At 39.3% G+C, this 21,945-nt stretch overlaps 1 protein-coding gene across 3 annotated transcripts; it reads right to left on the reverse strand.

The window, feature by feature from the left end:
• Nucleotides 1–21,661, reverse strand: LOC111577349 (cilia- and flagella-associated protein 44-like). 3 transcript variants are annotated; one of them, XM_023283589.3, is made up of 34 exons: nt 21,463–21,659; nt 20,539–20,686; nt 19,870–20,032; nt 19,276–19,378; nt 18,842–19,058; nt 18,043–18,157; nt 17,133–17,297; nt 15,897–16,052; nt 15,759–15,806; nt 14,316–14,415; nt 14,122–14,216; nt 13,822–14,031; nt 13,290–13,400; nt 12,996–13,148; nt 12,526–12,735; nt 11,852–11,994; nt 8,962–9,241; nt 8,590–8,645; nt 8,156–8,318; nt 7,897–8,027; nt 6,515–6,720; nt 6,300–6,441; nt 5,932–6,094; nt 5,099–5,340; nt 4,683–4,935; nt 4,314–4,517; nt 3,422–3,608; nt 3,221–3,325; nt 2,752–2,882; nt 2,509–2,625; nt 1,337–1,538; nt 1,031–1,191; nt 756–890; nt 1–643 (listed from the first exon to the last, which is right to left on the reverse strand). In XM_023283589.3, exons 1-34 carry the CDS (start codon nt 21,626–21,628, stop codon nt 419–421), a joined length of 5,406 nt encoding a protein of 1,801 aa, XP_023139357.2. In that variant the 5' UTR covers nt 21,629–21,659; the 3' UTR covers nt 1–418. The 3 variants fall into 3 exon arrangements, 2 of the variants coding, with proteins under 2 accessions (XP_023139357.2, XP_023139355.2); XM_023283587.3 differs by having other exon boundaries at nt 3,221–3,328; nt 21,463–21,658; XR_004848446.2 differs by lacking the exon at nt 1,031–1,191 and having other exon boundaries at nt 505–643; nt 3,221–3,328; nt 21,463–21,661.
• Nucleotides 21,662–21,945: the final 284 nt, after the last annotated feature.

The raw sequence follows: 21,945 nt of genomic DNA on the forward strand, positions 1-21,945 counted from the left end.
TGTCTGGCAACTTTTTATGTATTCAATCAAGTCTTATTAAAAGAAAACTTTACTGAAGATTTGTACTATTTATGATTTCAAAGCTCATTTGAGTTATAGAGATGCCAAAAATATTGCTGTGATACACACGTTGGACAACAGAATGTCTAACAAAAGAAAAACGCTCTTTCAGCACCACTGCAGCTGTCAAAGTATTTTTAAAACTACATAAAAAAAATGTCAGTTTCAACTAATTGATCATAGTTTATTGTCATCAGTGTCAGTTTTGTAAAGTGAAAAATATCAGGGAGTCTTTGTATTATAAACAACAGCAATAAACTTGAAAGTGAAACTTAATTTGACATATATATCATGTATGTGTGCAAACTACTTTTGCCTCTGTTCCTAGTTAATTATAACCTTTTCTGCTGGGTGACTTTTACATTTTCGGTGGGTTGAATGGATGTCCCTGTGCCTGTTTCCCGGTGTGGCAGAGCAGCTGAGCTTTGGTGGGTGGCAAGAGGTGTCCTCCTTTACAGGACAGGAGGTCGATCTCTCTCCTGAGGGCTCTCTGCTGCTGTGATTGTCTCTTCACCGTCTCCTCAAGCCTCCGAATGTCCTCCTGGGTCTCATGTCTGCTGTGAACGTGGCGCCGCGGTCTGCACTGTATAGACAACAGATGCCTGTCAACACCTCAGTGGTGAAAAATACAGTTTTATTCAGTTGAGGAGGAGAAAGCCGGCTGGATATTACACCCTGGGTTTAAACATGATTACCAATTCTGTCTGTCTAGTCGCAAGTTTATGTTCCAGTCTGATCTTCTCTTCATTGAGGCTCGTAATGCTGTGGAGAAGCTCTGTGTTGTATTTGGTGACCTCACACAGGCCGTCATGCGCCTCGTCCACCTTTGCCTGAATTTTCAAACAAACAAATTCAAAAAAAGATCAGTGAACTTACAATTTAAATCCTCCGATACTGTTTAGTTTTTTTAAATAAATGTCTGAATATGATAAAACATGGCAGAGATATAGATATCTAATGATCGGCGTACATCCCACTTGCTAATCTCCTTGTCGTATTCTACTTCTTTGAGGAATTTTTCCTGTTTGAGCTCCTCCAGTTTTCTGTTTCCTGTCTGCATCTGCAGAGCGTCCAGATCGATCAGCCTCCCAAACTTTGTCATCATCAGTTCTTTGCACTTTTCTTCCAGCTCTACACCAACAGACATATAAACACGCCAAAACTGAACTTCACACTTATCTTTACGTATCTTTACGAATCTTTGCAGGTTTCAGATTGAACTAGATGGCAGTTTGAGCTCCTCCAGTCCGAAGTTGTTGGTCGATGTGTTTCTTACCCGTGATCTCGACGTCCTTATCTTTGAGGCTGCGGTTTAGTCTGGCGTACTGCTGCTTAGCTTGACGATACAGATCATTCTGTTGTTTCTTCTCCACTTCCAGCTGTTTGATGTGTTCCTGCAGTTTGTTCATCTGCATACTGTCCAGCACCAAGGCCTCGCTCAGGTCTGACGGCACCAAGTCATTAGTGGCAAACTGAATCTGGTGGACGTATAGAGGAGATAGAAGGAAGGGAATAGAAGTAAAAGTACTTGCAGGGGATGTGTACAACAATTCCACACAAAATTATTTTTTCTAAATAGTTTTTTAAAGTCACAATATTACAATAAAATGTAATAATCTACCTTTAATTTCCACTGCAGTGTTAAAAAAATAGATAACTACTGCCAAAATTGAGATTAAAAATGATGAAAACTCCCTTGACAAAAAATAATTTTTGGTGTACTCACAAGCATAACACTGCTGCAATGACAATGAAACTGAATATGAATTTAACTTTGAAGGTTAAACTGAAAAACAAACTACAACAGAGCTGCAGAACTAAAAAAAAAACCTCTCATAATATTAATGATTGTGATACCAAAATGAAAAATAAAAATCACTGGTTTCATGTATATATATTCTTTTATATTATTATATTATTTACATTTAGGCTTCCGGCTCACATGTATTTATATGACACAAAAAATTCTGATACAGTCATCTATGACAAATGAAACTTTCATTACACTGACTGAAAACACCAAACTTCCTTTCATAAAATTCAGATCATTCATCATTCATTCATTTTTGCTTTCTTTAAAACTATTTTCTGACATTTTTGGATCCAGCTATTTATTTTTAGCAGATTATCTGGCAAGGAAAATGATTGTCAGATGCAGTCCTTAATGTAGTAAAATCCAGGCTCAGTCACAAAACCTATGCAACACAACAGCAGAAATGTAGTTACTAAAGCAAAGGAGCAGCATCTTGTGAAAACGTTAAATCTTTAAACCGGTCGAGGTGGAGATTATTACCACTGCGCAAAATGTTGCTTTATTCCATGTTGATGTTTCAAGTGGTTGTTTTACACTCCTAGCTATCTTCCTGGGCTATTAGAAATGTGTACACACATCTGTGCACTAGCTTGGACTAGTTGTTTTGTCTTCACTCAATTGTCTTCATTGTTTACCTGTTTCAGTCTAAGTGGAACCACGACATCCAATGTGTTCATCGCCTCCTGTATCTCCTTGCTGATCTGCTCCAAGTCCTTCTCTGCTGCCTTCCGACTGCTCTTCGCTGGAGTCTCCTGCAATGTCAAGCAACAAAATAAAAAAAACCAAAAAGATACACAAAATTTGAATGAAAAAAGAACTGATGGTAACAGAAGCACATCAGTGATTAGAGGAGAAAACAAAAAAAAACAGAGTTTGACCTTCTTAACGAGGGTGTCACATTGTATCCTCAGAGTTTGAACATTCTTCCTCTCCTCCGCCAGCGACTCCTCTAAGTTCTGACGACACTCACGCAGGTTCATTGTGTAGTCAAACACTTCTGGGTTGCAGCCTGAGATAGACACTCACACATTTAGACCTACTGCTAAATGACTCCATACAAAACACATGATCCATGACGAAACAACTAAAAGCTTGGCTCTGTGTCATTATGACTGTGCATAGGATGTGAATGAAATTAAATTGGTTCAGTTTCCAGCAGGTTGTCTGTGGTTCTGTTTCAGATCAAGTCCTGAGCTGAGGAACTCACCATTCATATCCTGTGGTTGTGTGCTTGACAGGGAGGGATGAGGAATTTGTATCTTAAATCAAACGCCTGGATAGATCCTTTTGGGATCACAGGTAGGAATTAATTATTAGTGAAGGATTTTCTTACACCACAATACCGACCTGGAGGGCAAACGTTGATGTCCACCGCAGCCCCTCCATCCTCTGTACTACTGTAGTCATCATCGTCATCATCATCATCCCAGTCATCATCTTCATCACTGTCCTCTTCTTCAAACATGTGGATATAAAAGGTCAGAGGGACAAATTGATACTCACACTCACAGCATCACATTAATCATTGTTACTTTCCCTCAGCTTCACCTTCCTCCTTTTTCTCCCTTGCAGGTTTGATGTTCTTCTTGAAGACTCTGGTAAGAAACTTTTGAAGCTTTTCATTCTCGATTAGCAAATCCTGAAAGGCTGCATACAGAGTTTTCTGTTTCGCCTGCAGCTTTACTATCTGAGTCCGCTTCAGTTCCAGTTGTTCCTTACACTCCTCCAGCGCTGACTGTCCATAAGCAGGGAACAGAGGATGACATGAGAATCCATTTACAGTGGTCAGAGGACAGAAATCTCCTCTGTTAACACACTGTGCTTTAAGCAGCCTTCCTATTCATAGTGCCCAGAGCCCAATACACAATTACCTAATCCTCAACTACAAAAGAATATAAGTTATTTGGTGAGAAAACTATTGTTTGATATATTATTATCGGTTACGACATTCTTGCCAAGCAATTTGAGTAAAGTAAATTCATTTTCACAGTCACAGTTAAGCTGCAATGTGGAAAACATTTGAGTGACTATAGACAATGTTAAATGTGATTTTGAGTGAATTACAGTTGATGTCTGATTTCAAAAATTGTTGTTGTTAGATAACTGAAACAATCATCTTGAGGATGAAGTCTACGTGTTTCACTGAGCAGTTAGTATTGGTATTTCCCTCTTAGAGGTGTGGTCTCTAGTAGCAGCGTGAGAGGCTTTCTAAAAGGTGATTTTCATTCTGCATGAAACTTAATCAATACGAATGTCTGTTTTAAGGAAGAAAATCAAATAGTTGCACACTATGGACAGCAATACTGTACTACATAAATATCCAATAACAAGTGAAAACATAAAAAACACAGATATGGACCTTTAGAGACATATTACTAAAGTATAATGATGAAATTAGAAGACCATCTGCATCCATCAGGCCACAGATACAATAACTTACAGTGATACTATTCTCCTCCTTGATGCATCTGTTGAATTTCTCCTGCAGGATGCCCTCCCTCTTCTCAAACTGTTTGAGCAGCAGCATCTCCTGGAAGAGCGTCAGCTGGTGGAGGTCGGCAAGCTTCAGCTGGAAGTCCAAATGAACTTTCTGCTGACGCAGCAGCAGGAGCTCCATGTCAAACTGGCTCACTGAATTCTCCATCTGAAGTTTAAACAAACACATCCACAGATTAAATTAAGACATTACACACTTTAATATGAGATTTTATTGATCAATGAGACTGCAGAAGATGTTTTGCTCATGATTACACATTTAAACTAACTTAATGGCCTTTGATTTGGGAGAGATTAATTATATAATGATGACCTTTTTCAACAGCGACTCCTGTTCATACAGCAGTCTGATCTCCTCCTCCCTCTGCAGCTCCACCTCCAGCTCACTCAGCTCTGCTACTTCACCCACTGCTGTCTCTTCTTCTGTGGTTACAGATGAAACACAAGGACTGGAAGTTCTCTCTTGTTCCTCTTTTTCCTCCTCTTTCTCCATTTCTTTTTTCATCTGCTCCAACAAACTTGTCACCTCACGGCTACTCAAACAAACGTTCTCCCTGTCCTTGCAGCTGTTTAGAAACAACAGAGTACAAAGTAAGATTCTTTGTCTGCCCCATGACTGCTACAGATCTGGTTATCTTCTACAGAATCATGCTGTACAAAAATAAAGCACAGTATTTATTGTCTTCTTTGATCTGAATCTTGAATCATAGTGGAACCTGAATTGAGTACCTCTGCTCCCACAGAACCCGGTATTGCTCCAAGGCAGTGAGTTTGTACTGCAGCCACTTCTCTGGGGTTTCCTCTGGCAGTATGGAGGGCAGTGTGGGTGGAGAGTGGTGGAGATGGTTTGCTAGATGCAGCTGGACCTTCTGCAACTGCTGAGCCTGAGTGTGCAACCAAGACACCAGGCGAACCTTAGAGTCCCGCAATGCAACGATCCGTCTATTCACCTCAGTCTGCTTTTCACGGAACTGTTAGGATGGAGGAAGTGAATGAGTGAATCTGCTGTCTTTTTTTTCCATTAGTGATTCATGTGTTGCTGTTTTTTATAAATATGCTCTTGAAGCTAGTCATTCTCAACTAACAATTCCTGAAAGGCGGTACACATGAGCAGCTACATATTATATGTGATTACCATATAAATAGAGTGAGTTCTACTTGTATGCAGGTGTGGAATTAAGATTTGTGTGCGGTGTGTTGCACACAGCTGTGCCACTGCTGAACATGTAAAGCAACATGTAGCTCAGTTAGCATCAAGTGTGTTTTCGAGTTAATTTAACACAGAATAGTAAGCAGAGAAAATCAGCTTTCTTTAAACATCTGCAAGGGTTAAATGAGTAACCATTACAAACATAGGAGGTATAAAATTCTATTTTCCATATTTCAGAGGTCATAATCATGTTCCCTAAAGCAATTATGCACTTGTGCGTCCACAATATACTGGTGTAGTTTTAAAAAATTCATATTTTCTTTATAACTGTAAAATTAATGAGGAAATAAAGAGGGGGGGATTTTACATCCTCCAGTGCATGTGTGTGTTTGTGTAGTTCTGTAATTTGTACATTTTCCTGCAGAGCAGCGAGTTCCTCTCTCTTCCTTTCAGCGATCACCTTCAGGTTTATCACCACTGTAACATCTGAGTTGAGTTTTAAGTTCTCTTTGGCTTCACGGATGACCTGCACATCCCGCGGATCCTCATAGTTCTCGTCAGGCTTCTCTGCATAACTTAGACACCATAATCTAGGTTTACACCAGCATTGCAGAAGCTATTTCACACTTTAGCTTCAGCAACCCCTGGCTGGGGAATCTGGCACTGCAATTTTTAACTACATGGTTAGGAATAAAATGAAAACTCATAGCCATATTTAACAACAAGAAACTATAAGAAATATGTAGTATATATGAATATGATGTTGAACTTGACACTAACAGTTGGGCCCATTCCTGCTTCCTCTTCTCTATTTTGGCTCGAGCTTGTTCAGCTTTCTTTGCAGCCCTTTGAAGCCTCCCTTCTTGCCTATCTCCCAGCTTCACCCTTTTACGGCTGTCTCTGGGATGCAGCTTCTTCTCTTCTGGAGAACACACACAGGTGACAGGCCACAAGTGTGTTTGACAGGTGAAACAAACACACAATCACTTCCCCACCTTCATCTTCGCTGCTGTCTGTTGCAGGCTTGGCCTTGTGTTTTGAGTGTTTAGGTGCAGCATCTTCTCTGTCTCCATCAGGTAAGCTGGGTGTGATGTGCTGAGCTGAAGGACTGGTAAGAACCGGCAGATGGTACGTAGAGACTCTGTGGTCAGTTCGAATTGCGACCACGGTGACCACGTTATCCTCTGGAGACTCCTTAAACCTGTACACAACCACATGAGTTGGGGGTGTTTGATTCTGGTGGAATGCTTTCCAAACTTTTTACCTATGAGGCAGCACCCAATATGAATCAAAACTTTTTAGTGTCAGTCTGCTCTTGTCAATGATAACTTATGACTATACTGGTTTATTAACATTCTTTATATCCAGCCAAGTCTGCATCCAAAACAGAGAATCCCTTTAAACTTCTCTCTCAGAAAACAACTGGAAATCCAACATGTCTGTTTGTCTGGCTAGTATATTGTACAGCTAAAACCCCTTTTGTTACGACCTTAATGTGGCTAAAACACATGAAGAAAATTATATAAAAATTGAAGTTGGTGTCGGGTGCTTAACGGATGACTAATATAATCAAAATAACACCTTAAACATATATGTATTCATATCTCTAATCGGATAATACCATAAGCAGTTGTGGCTGATTTCAGTTATTAGACTGTCGTCTATTCTGGTTTTGTTCCTACTACACTTTCTATCACACGTATTCATATGTTTAGTTGTCATCATCGTTGCACAGTGTTTGATGGTTGCAGTAACAAAATAGTAATATAGTAATAATAAAATAGGGTTAGAATTAGAAAAGAATTCTACTGAGCCACATTGCGTGACGACCTGAAAAACTGAAGATGATGTTTATAGCGTGAGGTGGTTCAAATTGTAATTTTTTTGTATGATGAAGACAGGGAAAGACACACAACTGCAGACACAAACAGGCTAGTAAAATCTGAAAATAAATAAGCAGTAAATATGACAGAATGAGTGCACAAATCACACAAAATCTGATCTTTTCAATTCTGATTTGACCCACTTCCATATGTGGTCTTAAATCAAGTAGAGGTCTGATTTTTTGCAATGGGACTTGAGTCATTTTGGAATTCATGAGAATTTTAATTTATGTCACTCTAAGTCTAAACTTGTCACAGTTCTGCGTTGGGGAGAGTCACTTGGTAAATACAAATATGGAAAAGGTAGTCAATTAAAGGACAAATTTGTTTGGTTCCACTGTAAACCAATTTAAAAATGAAACCGTAAGAAATTACCATGCATATTTAGGTACGACAGCATTTTTGTATCTGTATAGAGGGCTTTATCTGTTGTTATCCAGGCAATGCATACATATGTGGAGTGTGTGTGCATGTGCGTGTGTGTGTGTGTGTACCAGTCCTGTAGTTTGTTGAATGCTATGCTGCAGCGCTCCTGCTCCCAAGCCAACTGCTTTCTGACCTCCATCACCCGCTCAGCTTTCATCCTCTCCACATGTTCATAAAAATGCGAGTCCAGCTGCAGCTCCTATACACACATACATATAACTTACATGAGTCTTCAGTAGTCTGAGTAGCATAGTGCCACATGAAAAACTAAGTTACAGACTTTTTAATATACAGTAAGATCAGTAACTTCAGCACGTGTTTCTGTACCTCAGGTTTAAGGCGAACATGCTCCGGCAGACTCTGATTGACTTTCAGCACCTGTTCATACTTCTTCTGGAGACCAGCCAACTTCTTCTGCTTCTCCTGGCGCTTTAATACGGCCTCCTGACGCAGACGGTTTTTCTGAAGATTCTGCTTTGCTGACTCTATGCTGGAGGGAGGAAAAGTTAGAGGGGGAAAAAACTTTCATGATGTTCTTGAGTCATGGTGCATCTTAAGTTTTCATCAAAGTTGCATCTTCAAAAGCACCTAAAAGGTAATGCAAACAGTAAATATTTGATGCAGACATGCTGTGACCTACTCCACAAATTATTTGCTAAGAGAGCCTAAAGGAAAGAAAAATTACAGAAACACAAAAAGAGCAGACTGACAGAGAAATAGAGGAATATGAAATTAACCCATAACAGGCTAGTTACATTCACCTGTAGGCCGTTGGGTCTTCAATGTCCAGAGGCAATGGCTCATTCTCAAGACCTTCCTGTTAGAACAGCATGTGAACAAGATGATATTTCATATTTGTCGTATCTCCTTCAGTCAAGTGCAGACAAGATTTCTGACAACATTTAACACCTTTTCCGCAGTTCAAAAACTCACTAACTGAAAAATGGGAAAGCAGTATTGATTTTTATGTCTCATTGTACTTTTCATTTCAGACAGCGACAGCAAGCTGATATTACAGGTTGTTTGTTGAGAGACAAACTTATATGGAACGCCTGATGGACTGACTTTTTCATCCATACAACTAAACCGAAGTTATGGTTAGAAATAGGGCACAAATAAAAATGTGGACTGACCCTTGGAGAAGGAACCTTGGCCTTCTTGCTGGACAGGCGTTTCTGTAGCTCCTCTGGAGGAAGCAGGCTGAACGAGAAGATGTTCCCATCATCTCCTGCTGTCAGCACAAAGTGGTCGTCGTGGCTACAGCGGATGTGCCGGAGGTGTCCATACTCGTTGTCATGGAGGCTGAGAGTCCAGTAAGCCTGCATGGAGGTAATGTTGTCATCGCCAGGCTGCAGAGGGTAAACTCTGATGGAGCCTGAATGCATGCCACAGAGCATGAGCAGCCTGTCAGAGCTATGAAAAAACAAAAAACAGCAGGAAGGACATTTTATCATCTAATTAATCGTCTGTAACAGGCAATGCTAATGTTTTTCCATGTGTAAAAGAGACTTTACAATTTATGATTTAAGAAGCTGCATAATTTCTCTACTAATTTCACAATTTTTGTGCTTTTTAAAAAATGTTTCAACTGCCTTGCCACAGTGACTTTTACTAGATAGATTCATTTATTTATCTCCATTTGTTTATAATGACAGCAAAACTTCATAGTAGGGCTGGGCGATATGGCCTAAAAAAAATCTCAGATTTTTTTCACAAAAAATCCCGATTCACGATTTATCCGATTTTTTTTTTTTTTTAACCCCCTACCTATTCTCAGCACCCCGGAGTCCAGTCTACTCTATGCAAATAAGCTGCATCCCTGTCCAGGTAAACACACCGGATCGCAGCTGGAAATGCACTGCATGTGACATGCTGGTCCGGTTGCGGTGCATTTCCCGCTGCGATCCGGTGTGTTTACCTGGACAGGGCTGCAGCTTATTTGCATAAAGTAGACTGACTTCTACTTCAGTGGTTCCCAACCTGTGTGGCTTGGAGCCCCTCCTATAAGCTGCACCCCAGCCCCAGCGCCCCACCCACCCACCACCACCACCACATAAGTACACTACAAAACATAAGAGGGAAGTTATTGAATTGTATTACTAATAGAAAATTCCCTAAAATTACAAAAAAAAATTTATATCAAACCAAGAGTTCAAGAGTTGTACTATGACGAGGAGGAGAGAGTTTATGGCTGCAGTAAATTTGTTGACACTACAATGCATAAGAGTTAAGTTATTGATTTGTTTTTGTTTTTTTTAAACAAAAAAAATCCTTACAATTATGAGAAAAAATACTTAATATCAAACCAAGAGTTGTAGTATGAGCAGCAGGAGTCAGTTGCTGGCTGCAGTAAATTTGTTGAATATTTGTGTCTCTTCGCTGTTTGCAGCGGTTTTGCTTTTTGCAGACGGTCCCTGTTCACTCGTCGCACAGCCAGCTGCTCATAGACACCAATGTTATTTCTGCAGCTTGAAAGACAGCGACTTTTGATTAAACTGGGCTTGTAGCATATTGTCTACCTTACAACGATGGAAAAGAGGCATCGTTTATGTTTAGACAACGTATATTTAATGAGTTATTGATGCCGGAAGTCCGAATTTGTGAATATCTTTCCGACTTTACCGAACTGTGTTTTGTTTCCTGACGTCGCCGTAATTCGCTGGCTTCATGCTGTCATTTGCGAGCATTTCACTACAAATAACATAATTCTGTCTTGTCCTTTAATAAAACCAAATTCAAGGTAACTCTCGAGGTATAGCCGGAGTTTTTAGGTACTGATGAATCTTCACCCGTTTTGCGTTTTTCAGACACCGTTTCCGTCAGTAATTTTCTAACTGTAACACAAACTAATGAATCGGGATGAACTAGAGCCAACCTGAAGAAAGACCAAATAAATGTGTTTTTAAAATGTTTTATAAGTAGACTTGTGATGACACAGCGAGTCTGTTACTCTGATTTTATCCAGAATGTAAAAATCTATTTTATATAACATCACAGCCTCAGAGCAGACAAAACGGACCCCAGGTTGGGAACCACTGTTCTATTTATGCAAATTGGATGCGGGTGCAGAGATTCCACGCATCGTGAAACTGTCCTTAAACTTCGAAAACTAGGCGTCGGTGACCTAAAACGAGGACAGATTCAGCTGCTACACAGATTATTTCTGCCTCAGATGCTTTCAGAAATACTTTTTGTTGACGTGTTTTTGAAATAAAAGGTAAAGTTTGCGGTCAAGCCGCTGTGTTTATCCGACTTGTCTGCAGGACAGTCCAGCTGAAAGCTCGGTCACGTGACCACGTAGCGGCCAGCTGTTGCTCAGCGCTGTCATGTGACCATGTTGTGGTCCGCTAGTGACCGCCGTCCGTGTGATTTTCAGATGCGGTGCGTTGCCGTGCGGGAAAATCGCATCTAGAAGACACGCGCCTTTAGATCTGCACCGCTCGCCGCCATGTTGTTTGTGTATAAAGCGCGGGGGAGGGGGGCGCGCACTCTGAACTACGGGAGCCCCGCAGGCAGGCGCTGGTGGCGAATGTTGATGAGAAAATCGATTTTCATTAAAACAGATCGACATTAAGTACAAACTCGAATTAATCGATAAAATCGATTATCGCCCAGCCCTACTTCATAGTTAAGACAAAGCTGCATTTTTATACCAAGAGAAAAGGAGTACCATCACTGTCTTCTCACTGGTGTCACGCCTGTGTGTAATTGTGACAAAGTCTAATATTCATTCTGTAGTATCTAAATAATAACTGGCTCTATCGATGCAAGATGCTCATCTTCATCCACCAGTTAGTCACAAATTTTGTTTGTTATTTGGTGATGAGCAAGTGGAATACAATAGGTTTATCTCAGCTGGTTGCTGAAAATGTAGCAATCAGGGCTGATACCAAACTATGAGCTAAAAGAGGTGAAAGTGGTTACTAAAGCGAAAAATCAGTGTGGACATTTTCACATTATATACAATCACTAATTCATTGTTGACAAAAAGGGTACTCATTTGTTTGTTTGCGCCCTAACTACCTGAATGTGACGGCGCGAATGGGGTCATCATCGGTGTTCTGGACTGGCAGGAAGTCAAAGGGCACATCTTGACCCTTCTCTGGATCCTCATCTTGTTCGGCTGAGAACTTACAGTGATACAAGAATCCTGAGTCAAAGCCACCCTGCAGGGAGAGAGAAACAACAACAAAAAACAACAACTGTTTGTCTTTAAAAAAAACAAACAAGAGATCTGGATTATGTATGAAATGAAGTGTTATTATTTAGTTTGTTGACATGATATACCTTAACTAATATACAATCTCATCAGCTGCTAGTATTGTTTAAAGTTTTTAACATCATTGTTAGTACAATACTATGAAAATAGGAGGCAGTGGATCAAAGAATAAGTTAAGATAAGGTTTAAAATCGGACACAGCATTTGAATACATAAGGTACTAGGCATGTTTTTATCATTTTGGTTATATAAATAAAAATAATACGCTCAAACTGTGGGTATTAAATGCAGGTGGACCACTGAATGCTAAAGCACATCAGGTACTACTACTGTGAATGCTGCCACACCCCTCATTTTTCAACCACTTCAATCTGCTTTGACTAATTCAGTTGTGCTAACTTTCTGAAAGTTCCATTATTCAAGACTACAGAGATTTAACTGTGGATTGTCAAGAACAGCACAGTGTCTGTGTTTGTACCATAGAGAGCCAGAACTGTCCAGGCCATGAGTAGAATCCACAGTAGAGAGGACTCGGTGAGTCCGGGATGTACAGAGGCGATAACTCTTCCTCCTCCTCCTCTTCTTCTTCTTCCTCTGTATCTGTCTGTTGTGATTCTTTAAGCCGCTCCTCTTTCTCTTTCTTCCTCTCCTCCTTTATAACTTGACGTTTTATGATTTCCTCCTCTCTCTGAAACACACAGATGCACAAATTAAAACAAAAACAGACACAGAACAGTGTAGCAGTCCTTTTAATTGAACTTGAGGACATCATGATACGAAAGGCAGAAAAGTACAAGATGGAAATGGAAACAGAGCTGACATCAGGACTAATCTTATAGCATAAGTCCAGATTACAAAGAAAACATACAGTATGATGTAATACACCCATATATTGCATGCATTCAATAAAAACGCAAAAACTGTTGCTATGACTGACTAAGTTCTGACCTTTATTCGAGATTTGATGCTCATGAACCTGAATGATCTTCTGGGCAGCTCAGACAGGTGGAAGGTTTTCGGTGGCTCTCGGGCCTCAGGATCTGGACACTGTACCTCGACCACGTGACCGTTCTGACACAGAATGAGTAGCCTGTTGTCGGGCTGGGTAAAAAAGTAAAATGTAAAAAAATTAAGTTAGTTATTTTCTCCTGAAAAACACATTTGGCTGCAAGAGAGCTAGGTGAATTGTCACTTTGAGCATTTCCTTTTCTGAAAGCAACAGCAGCTTGAGATCAGACTTACATGGGAATGAGGTGACCACTCCAGCGCCTGTACTGCTCCAGGAACGTGAACAAAACCGATGGGGTTGTATTTTTCTTCAACAGTAAAGAAGAACACAGTGCAGTCTACACTCTGATGAGGAGGGTGTCAGTAAGATGTCAGAAAGGTAAGAAGAATAGCAAAAAAAGGAAAATGAAACAAAACTGTGGACAAATAAAGCGTCTTCATAGTGCTTATAAACGTGAAAAAATCTGCACAGAACTTTTAAGAAGCTAATAATCCTCATGACTCTAAGCTGACTACAGCTTCCATCTTCAGTGAAGAAACGGGATTACAAATTCTAAGATTTTTTCCAGGTCATCACTCAGTGAATGCAGTGTTGCATTCTTTTTAAGACCTAAGCTTATTGCAAAACAGAAGATTTCCAAAAAGAGATGTTTCAGTTAACAATAGAAACAAACAAAAAGTGTTTTGACAAACTGCTGCTTCCTGTGGAGTTATGAGATTTCAAATGATGCCTCTGACAGTGATAAAAACCCTGAAAATCTCTTACCCCTGTGGCTAAGATCTTCCCATTTCGCTCGTATGCTACAGCAGTTACAGCAGCATTGTGTGGTTTGAAGGCCTGTTTGAGGCGCAGCCCGGCATCGTCTTTTGGGCTGTGCTCTGACAGCATGTGTAGCCTCCGAGGGTTGTAGAGCTCTAATACACGGACCACTCCATCCTCAAAGCCTATCAGCAGTAAACATCCACTCTCATTCACCTGAAAGCAAACACCAGAGTTGCAGAGGTTAGTTTGCTGGAATCCCAAAATACATGGGAACATATTTCCTTTTTGTATCTACATACTTACTGACAATGGAGCCCAGCTGAGAGTAGTTGCATTGTTTTTCAAAGTGAAGGTTTTTAGTTCTCTTTTTTCCAGAAAGTCAAAAATTTTAACTGAATCTGGACAACAGGGACAGATGCAGAGTACTTGTTATAATGTGTGTATGTTTGAAAAAAATGTTCAGTATGCATGCAGGTATGCAAGTGTGTGAGACTCACAGTCCAGAGCGATTGTGGCCATCAGATAGGATGTCTTGGACACATCCAGGCCTTGGATTGGGCCGTGGTGGAAGGAAAACAGGCACACTGGATCAGGAGCCTACACGAATAGGTGATACAAAAATGTATTACACAGGCTGTGATTGTTACAATAATTTATTAGAACAAAGCTGATCTAATGGCATTTTTCATTAGCATTATGATGAGCAATGAAGTGAAAATCAATGTCATAATATCTGCATGCACCTTTCTTTTTGTCCTAAATAATAACAATCTGTCAGATTAATGAATGTGGACATTAACTGTGGACTCATTGAGCAGTTGTGTCCCTTGTCAGATGTCATTGATAACTGAAGGCATACTGAGTTTAATTATGTGAAAATCAGAAAATATATAAATTGAAAGGTACCTTATGAGGACACTTAGCTATACAGTGCTCCCTCGAAATATCGCAGTTAACTTTTTGCGGTCTCAGTGTATCACAGACTTTTAAACTGCATATGGTATCGCGGAGTTTTTGCTGTATCGCGGGATTTTGCAGTATATAAAATTTTTTATATATTCATTATTGTGGCAAGCTGCGTTGAAGAATGACACTGGAAAATGAATATCTGCCTTTTATGCCTTTTGCAACTGGCGGATGCTTTTATTTTGACATACATAAAGAGCACAAATATAGAAAATGTGGCGGGAAGTCATCAAACACACTACATTTCACACTCACGGTCCTGACAACATAACCCTTAACCAAGCTAACTAACTAAACCACAAAAACACAATAAAACACAAACACTAATAACACTGTAACACTAACATAAACCACAATAATGACATTTAAACCCCTTACACCCCGAACTCCCATGGTGCATTGCAGCACAACAGTTCAGTCATAGCAACCGGCTCTGCGATCGCTACATTATTTTAATTATTTTTGCGGTAAAATAAGCATTTTCTAGCCTAAAAAATGGAAAACAATATAAAAACATATAAAAAATAATAATTCAAACATATTAAAAGAATATTAATTGAAATAAAATGTGTAGTGTTCAGCACTGGGCGCTGATTGGCTCAGCGACTGTAATATCAGTCTCCTCCGTCTACCATGTGTAGCAGCATTCAGCATCTGGCCTTGTCCATTTCACACAGACATCTGATCGCTGCGCAGTGTTGCTCTGTGGTGTTGTGCGGTGTGTGGGGAGGGTTCATAAAGCCTTAAAATATATATAAATAATAAAATAAATATGGTCGCTACTTCGCGGATTTTCGTTTATTGCAGGGGGTTCTGGAACGTAACCCCCGCGATAGACGAGGGACCACTGCATCTTTGTATGTGATTATAAAATAATGGTTACAACAGACTGAAATGTTGATGGAATGGAAAACTTTTCACCATACAAACTTTAGTGTCTCTATAAAAAACAACATCATGTGCAGGAAACTGACCTTGTTGCTAAATGAAAGATCCAGTTTCCAGATTGTTCCGTTGGAATCCTACAAGACAGCATAGCAGAGAAAACATAAGTATAGAATATGGTTTACAAGTAACATTAATAAGTAACTTCTGGCCCTCTGCCCTCTGACCTGAGCAAACCAAAGGAAGGAGTCAGACAGGGAGCTCTTCACCATTGAAGAGATGCAGATGTTGCGTCCAATCACCATCTCATTCAGAGGCTCCATCTCAAACCTGCCGCTGTCTGTGTCATTGTCAGCACCACTGATCAGCTCATAGTCCCAGCCCTGCAGGAGAGGAGGGGAAACACAGCCATACTGGTTATTAAGTAAACAGATTACGGAATATCTCCATCAGAATCAGCTAGTCTAATTTGGAATTCCATGTGAAATTACTGTTCAAAGACCAAAAACATATTAACTCATTTCTATCAAGAGCATCCTCAGACTGACCCTGATACGATCAGACATTAAACACATATGGAGAAGATACAGCCACATTTTATATCGACCTTCATAATCAACCGTTCAACTTTTTTCTTGTTATTTTTTAATTTGTACCTCTTAATGTTCATGTTTTTCAGATTGTTGGAGTCATTTTTGAACCACAGAAAGACAAGCAATTGAACTGGCAAAAATTAAACTAAAAAACAAGCAATAATCTGTAACCTGTGCTCTATTATATTTCACTCCAAATCTCTCTGTGTTGTTTGGAATTTTTTTTAGTCTGTTACAGGATTTCTGCAATGTCAAGAGACGATGAGGAGGCAGACACAGAGACGCTCTGGAGACTCACATGGCTTAGATTGAGAATAAGGTTTACTGAATTCAGGAGAAGTGATACAACAAAGCAGCACATTCATGTGAGCATTGCCAGCACCAATTCTGGTGATTCTCTTCGACCTTAGTATATGTTGGGTGGGGAGGAATGATATATTTAGATTACAACCTAGCAAGGGGACAACTTATCTGCTCAGGCACGTCAGACTAAACAACATCTAATCTTGACCAGGTCAGGGACAGCAGTTGTCTCTCTCATGTATCTTCTTCATGCAGCATCTGCCTTTGTCAGGGAGACAGAGTAAGACTGACCATGCTCACAGGTTCACAGTAGGATAATCTGAGGTGCTCTATAGAATCTACATGATGATTAAGGTGACTGCAGTTGACAGAAACAACCTGCATGATATTCTGGAATGTCTTCAGCTGCCCGCTGCAAGGAAATACCTTAGTAAGGGGAAAGAGAGTCATTTTTCCTTCACACAATCCAGTATCGAAGCACTGAATTCCACACTGAAACTGGCTGCACATTAAAACATGTAAACATGTATCAGTTGCTCATCTTGTTGATCTTTAATGGAGTCTTACTCGGATCACTCCATCTGAGCCAAACGTCAGCAGCAGCCCATCTTCCAGGGCAAACGGCTGGACTGTACCAGTGTGGCAGGTCTGTCCATTCTTTTTGCAAATCTCCACCTTAATGTCACTCCGATCCCACAGCAGCAAGTTTCCCCAATCTGTACCAGACACAACCTGACAGGAGATGAGAAGATAAACAAGGAGTAACTAAGGGTAACAGAAACAACTATTTGTGCTCAACTCCTACAGAACATATTTAAATTGAAAAAATATTTTGAATGAAAATCTAAATTTCCTTTTGAACTAGGCACACTGTCTAATGAGGAAGCTCATATGATGATCATAAGCTCTTGTATTTCTACTGTCGTCAGAAAAGAAGAAATGGGAGAAACATTAATGCCATTTTTGTTGCTCTTAATAAATAATATAATAAGAATAAATGATAATTCAATGCAACATATTTTTGTGCTGAAAGAGTATGAAGATTAGTCATGGAACAATATTCAAACTCTATTTAAAAATTTCACTCTTGAAATGATCAAAATATTGTATGTTTTAGCCACAGAAGTGCCATGCCTGGAATCACTATGATATTTTCTACAGATGTTCACAATCAGATTAAATACATATATATATATATATATATATATATATATATATATATATATATATATATATATATATATATATATATATATATATATATATATATTAGTTCAATATTTTCATTTCTGAGCAAATACCTACAAAACTAATAATATTCCTGTCATCCTCAGCTGTAGCGTGCATTCAGTGCTGATATGGTAAAATGAAAGAATGAACATCATAACTGTTCAATATTAGTTTATATGGAAATCAGACAATTCGTTTACTGAGATGTAGCTTTACGAGTGCACCGTTTAAACAACAGGGCACAAACCTTTCCAGTAGGAAGTTCCATGAAGCCTTCAATGTTGGTTGCTGCAGTTAAGCCAAAATTTCCCATGCATCCTTGCAATTTAACACCTGTGAATGTGCTATCTATTTTCCAGAACCTGACAGAGAGAAGGAGAGAAGATGTTTTCATTTTGCATGAGAAAATAACATTAGGTGTTATGCACAGAAGTAATTCTTCATCTGGTGTTTCAGGTTATTTCTGTGACAGCCAAGGGTTCATGGGCAAGTGGTTGATCGGAAAATTTTTGTAACTTCTGTTTCATTTTCAACATCCCAGTAACAACACGAAGATACCAAAAAGTAACTTGCCTGGAACAAAAATAGTCCTGCATATGGCTCCCAGTAACACCACAATTTAGTGTTTTTACACTGTTGTATCAGTTAAACAAACAGGCTCTGGATTTCATTACATCTGAACATAGATGCTCTTTGTTTCCAGCAGCGATGCTAGGTTCATCAGCTGCTCTCTATATTGTTTTTCTTATCTAACACTGAACAAGAAAGGAAATGATCAGGTTTTCTAAAATATTGGTCTGTTTCTTTAAAAGTACCAGTGTTTGTTTTTTTGGATACTTTGCTTAAATTGACAGTGAACAGTAGACAAGCTGACAGGAAAAGGCCTTAATGACTATATTTATAACACTGAAGCGCCTCCTTCTATCAAATTACCATCATCTGGACTTTCGCAGTTTTGCACCAGAGAAAAAAAGGGCCCCGGCCTAAAACTTTAAACCATGGCACTTTCTTAACAACATTTAGAAAGCAATCATTATGTTCTTTACTTGATGTGTCCGGATCCTGACGATGTGAGCAGTTCTGGGTTGTACGAGGAGAAGCACACTCGGTAAACCTCCTGAGAAACGGCCTTGCAGCTCAGCATCACCTTCTCCTGCCTCCAGTCCCACAGTGTTAGCATGTAGTCGGGTGCGTTGCCCACGCTGGCCAACAGGCTTCCATCTTGTTTAAATTCCGCAAAACTGTATCCCCGCTCAGTACCACCTACAGACATAAAACATTAGTGTCAAAAAACAGAGCATAAGCAACGTGAAAATGCATCTTTTATCTCAAAAACGTTCATTATGTCTTCTTCTTAGTACATTAGTTTTGAGTTCTTTTGTTCAGACATAGAATGATTAGATATCATTCTGTGTCTATCTAATCATTCTATGTCTGAACAAAAGAACTCAAAACTAAAATGCATCTTTGTCCTTTTTACCTCTGAGGATGCGGTATGGCCGTAATGAGGGATATTCACAGACTATGATGTTTGGCTGGTTTCCCTTCTCTGCAGCAGCAAAGTACTCCTTACTTGGGTACACCTTTAAACACACATGCACACACAAAGATATAAAGACAGGGTTTTTAGGCAATGTCAGTAAAGTATTTTTGCTTCACACCCATAGACGCAGTATATCCTTTATAGAAATTGCAGTCAGACGGGTCTTGATAGTCTTAAAGCAAAATTTTCCATCTGTGAATATTATTAACATCACACTAATACTTAGAACTGTTTGCTTTCATTATTTGAATGTTGTATTAAATGATATATTGTGGGACTGTTTGATGATCATACCATTGGACAAATCGATACATGAACCTGCATCTAAATTTTTTTTAACCTAGATTATACTTGTAGATACAGTATTATTTCCTATATAAAATACAGCAAAAAATGCTACTCAAGCACAACAATATGACAGCTGAGTAAATATGAAGTTATCTGCCTTTTTAATTCTCTCATCAGTCACATACAAACAGGAGCCGCAGCGTATTTATTGACCAACATAACACAGCTGGTCATTCATCTTACCGCAATGGAGCCGATTCCTCCTCCACTGCAGGAGCGCAGGTATCTCTGCTCTTTGGTAGAAATGTCCAGCAGGACAAGCAGGTTACCAGCTACAAAGATCAGAGTTTTATCATCAAGTACCTGTAGGTTCGACCTGCGGCCACTGTCATAGCAAAAAGAGTGACTGAATGCAAAAAGAATTAAGGACTGCTATGAAAGTAGTAGCATTCGTACTGCCAAAGTGTGCTCAATGTCATAAACTGATTCTATCCCACGTAACATTTGTGGGGGCACTTGACAAGTTAGAAAGCCAAGCAGGACACAAGAAGTTCACTGGAACACCGTCAAATCAGGTTTGAATGAAATAAATAATCCAGTAAAACTACCATCTTATCTAACAAACAAACAGATGGGACTGACAATCAGAAGACAACAAAAGGTGAATTAAGTCAGCCAAGTCAGCTCAGAACATGCTCCATTTTTGTGACGAGTCTAGAAAGCCTTGTTGTTTCTCTTCTAACAGAATACAAGAACATGCTTCTGTGAGAATGGCAGGAAAACTCAGAACTTGCAAGACAATCAACTGATAAAAACTGTGGATTGTATTTTGTGACAGATGTTTATTTACCTCCATTTGCAGAGCTCTGGTGCGAAATGCTTTACATAAAACTATTTTTCAAAGAAGGATACGAAAAGTGCAGGAGGTCCTCTGGAATTTCGGAGTCGCGTGTGACAAACGGTCTGGAGTACAGCTCCTCGTACTCGTAGTACACGTCTGCAGGCAGCTGCTTCTTTGATTTACCATCATCATCCTCCTGCCTCACTGCATCTTCACATCCTGTTATGAAGGAAACATGTGAAAGCAGTTGTTAGCCAAAAGAACTGATTAACCTGTGCATCTTTCCCTCAAAATGACATATATGCATATACCAGTTTCGAATAGACCTCTGCACACTGTGTAACTCCAAAAAATATATTCATTTATGATGTTTCAGGGCTACCCCAAGACTTGATCAGGTAAGACAAAAGAGCCATCTGTCCCTCTCCTACACACCAATGTCATGAAACAATGTGTAAAAAGTTATTTTAAAAATTTGGAGTGAAAAAACTTTATTTTTAAGCTTTTTGTGATGAAAACTCAGGCAACTAGAGACTTTAATGGGTTACCAAGGAGTAAATATTAAACCACTCTTCCCAACTGAAGACCATCTTACAGGAAAAAAACTAAAAATTCTTTCCACAACTTTGCATTAATGTAGGGCACGATAACGTTATTGTTTATGTCAGTGAACCGATTTGTGTTCTTCAAATATCGTTTTAACTGTCAAACTTAGGTCATCAACTGACATTTCTGCCACTTTCATCAGTATATCTGCTTCTGGATACATGTCAGCTAATTAGCAGTTCACTGCTTTATGCTTTATTACCACTGACACCTTTATCAATTCATTCAGAACCTAAAACCTCGCCAGCAGACGCACACACAGCATTTCCTCCCTCTGTTATATAACGCTACCGTCTGTGTTCCCTGCTACATAATCTGGTCCAAAGTGATTAAAAATACGAATGTGAAAGCCTTTAGCTTGTTAGCTTAGATTAGCTAATGCTACCTACCTCCAGTGTTTCCTTGTGAAGTCGTTTCTTCACTTACAGCAGAGTTTTCTTCCGCCATTTCTGCTGCTAAAATAAATTTCTTCTGCCTACTTATCTGTAAAATAAAACTTTTACAACTGTAGTGAAAGGTTGCTGCAATTTCACCAAACTGGCAGTAAGCTAGCATGCCAGTTGGCGATTCAGTTTTCAGTTACTCAACATCAAGCTAACGGCTAATAAACGTTTTTCCGTTAAAATTAAATTGTCACTATAAAAGGGTTATCCGAAGGGCATGTTATTTTTTTTTATTTTAATTGTAATTAATTTTATTTTTTTTTTTATTTCTAATTGTATTTTATTTTATTCATGAAAAATAGATTTTTAAAAAGTGTTTATTGACTTATAAAATATACCAAATACATAAACTTAATTTGGACGTTAACGGAAGCTTAATTTACTAATGCGGAAGTTATAGCAAACAGTGATTGTATTGAGCATCTTTTT

This window comes from Amphiprion ocellaris, chromosome 7 (genome assembly GCF_022539595.1).
Source record: "Amphiprion ocellaris isolate individual 3 ecotype Okinawa chromosome 7, ASM2253959v1, whole genome shotgun sequence".
NCBI lineage: Eukaryota > Metazoa > Chordata > Actinopteri > Pomacentridae > Amphiprion > Amphiprion ocellaris.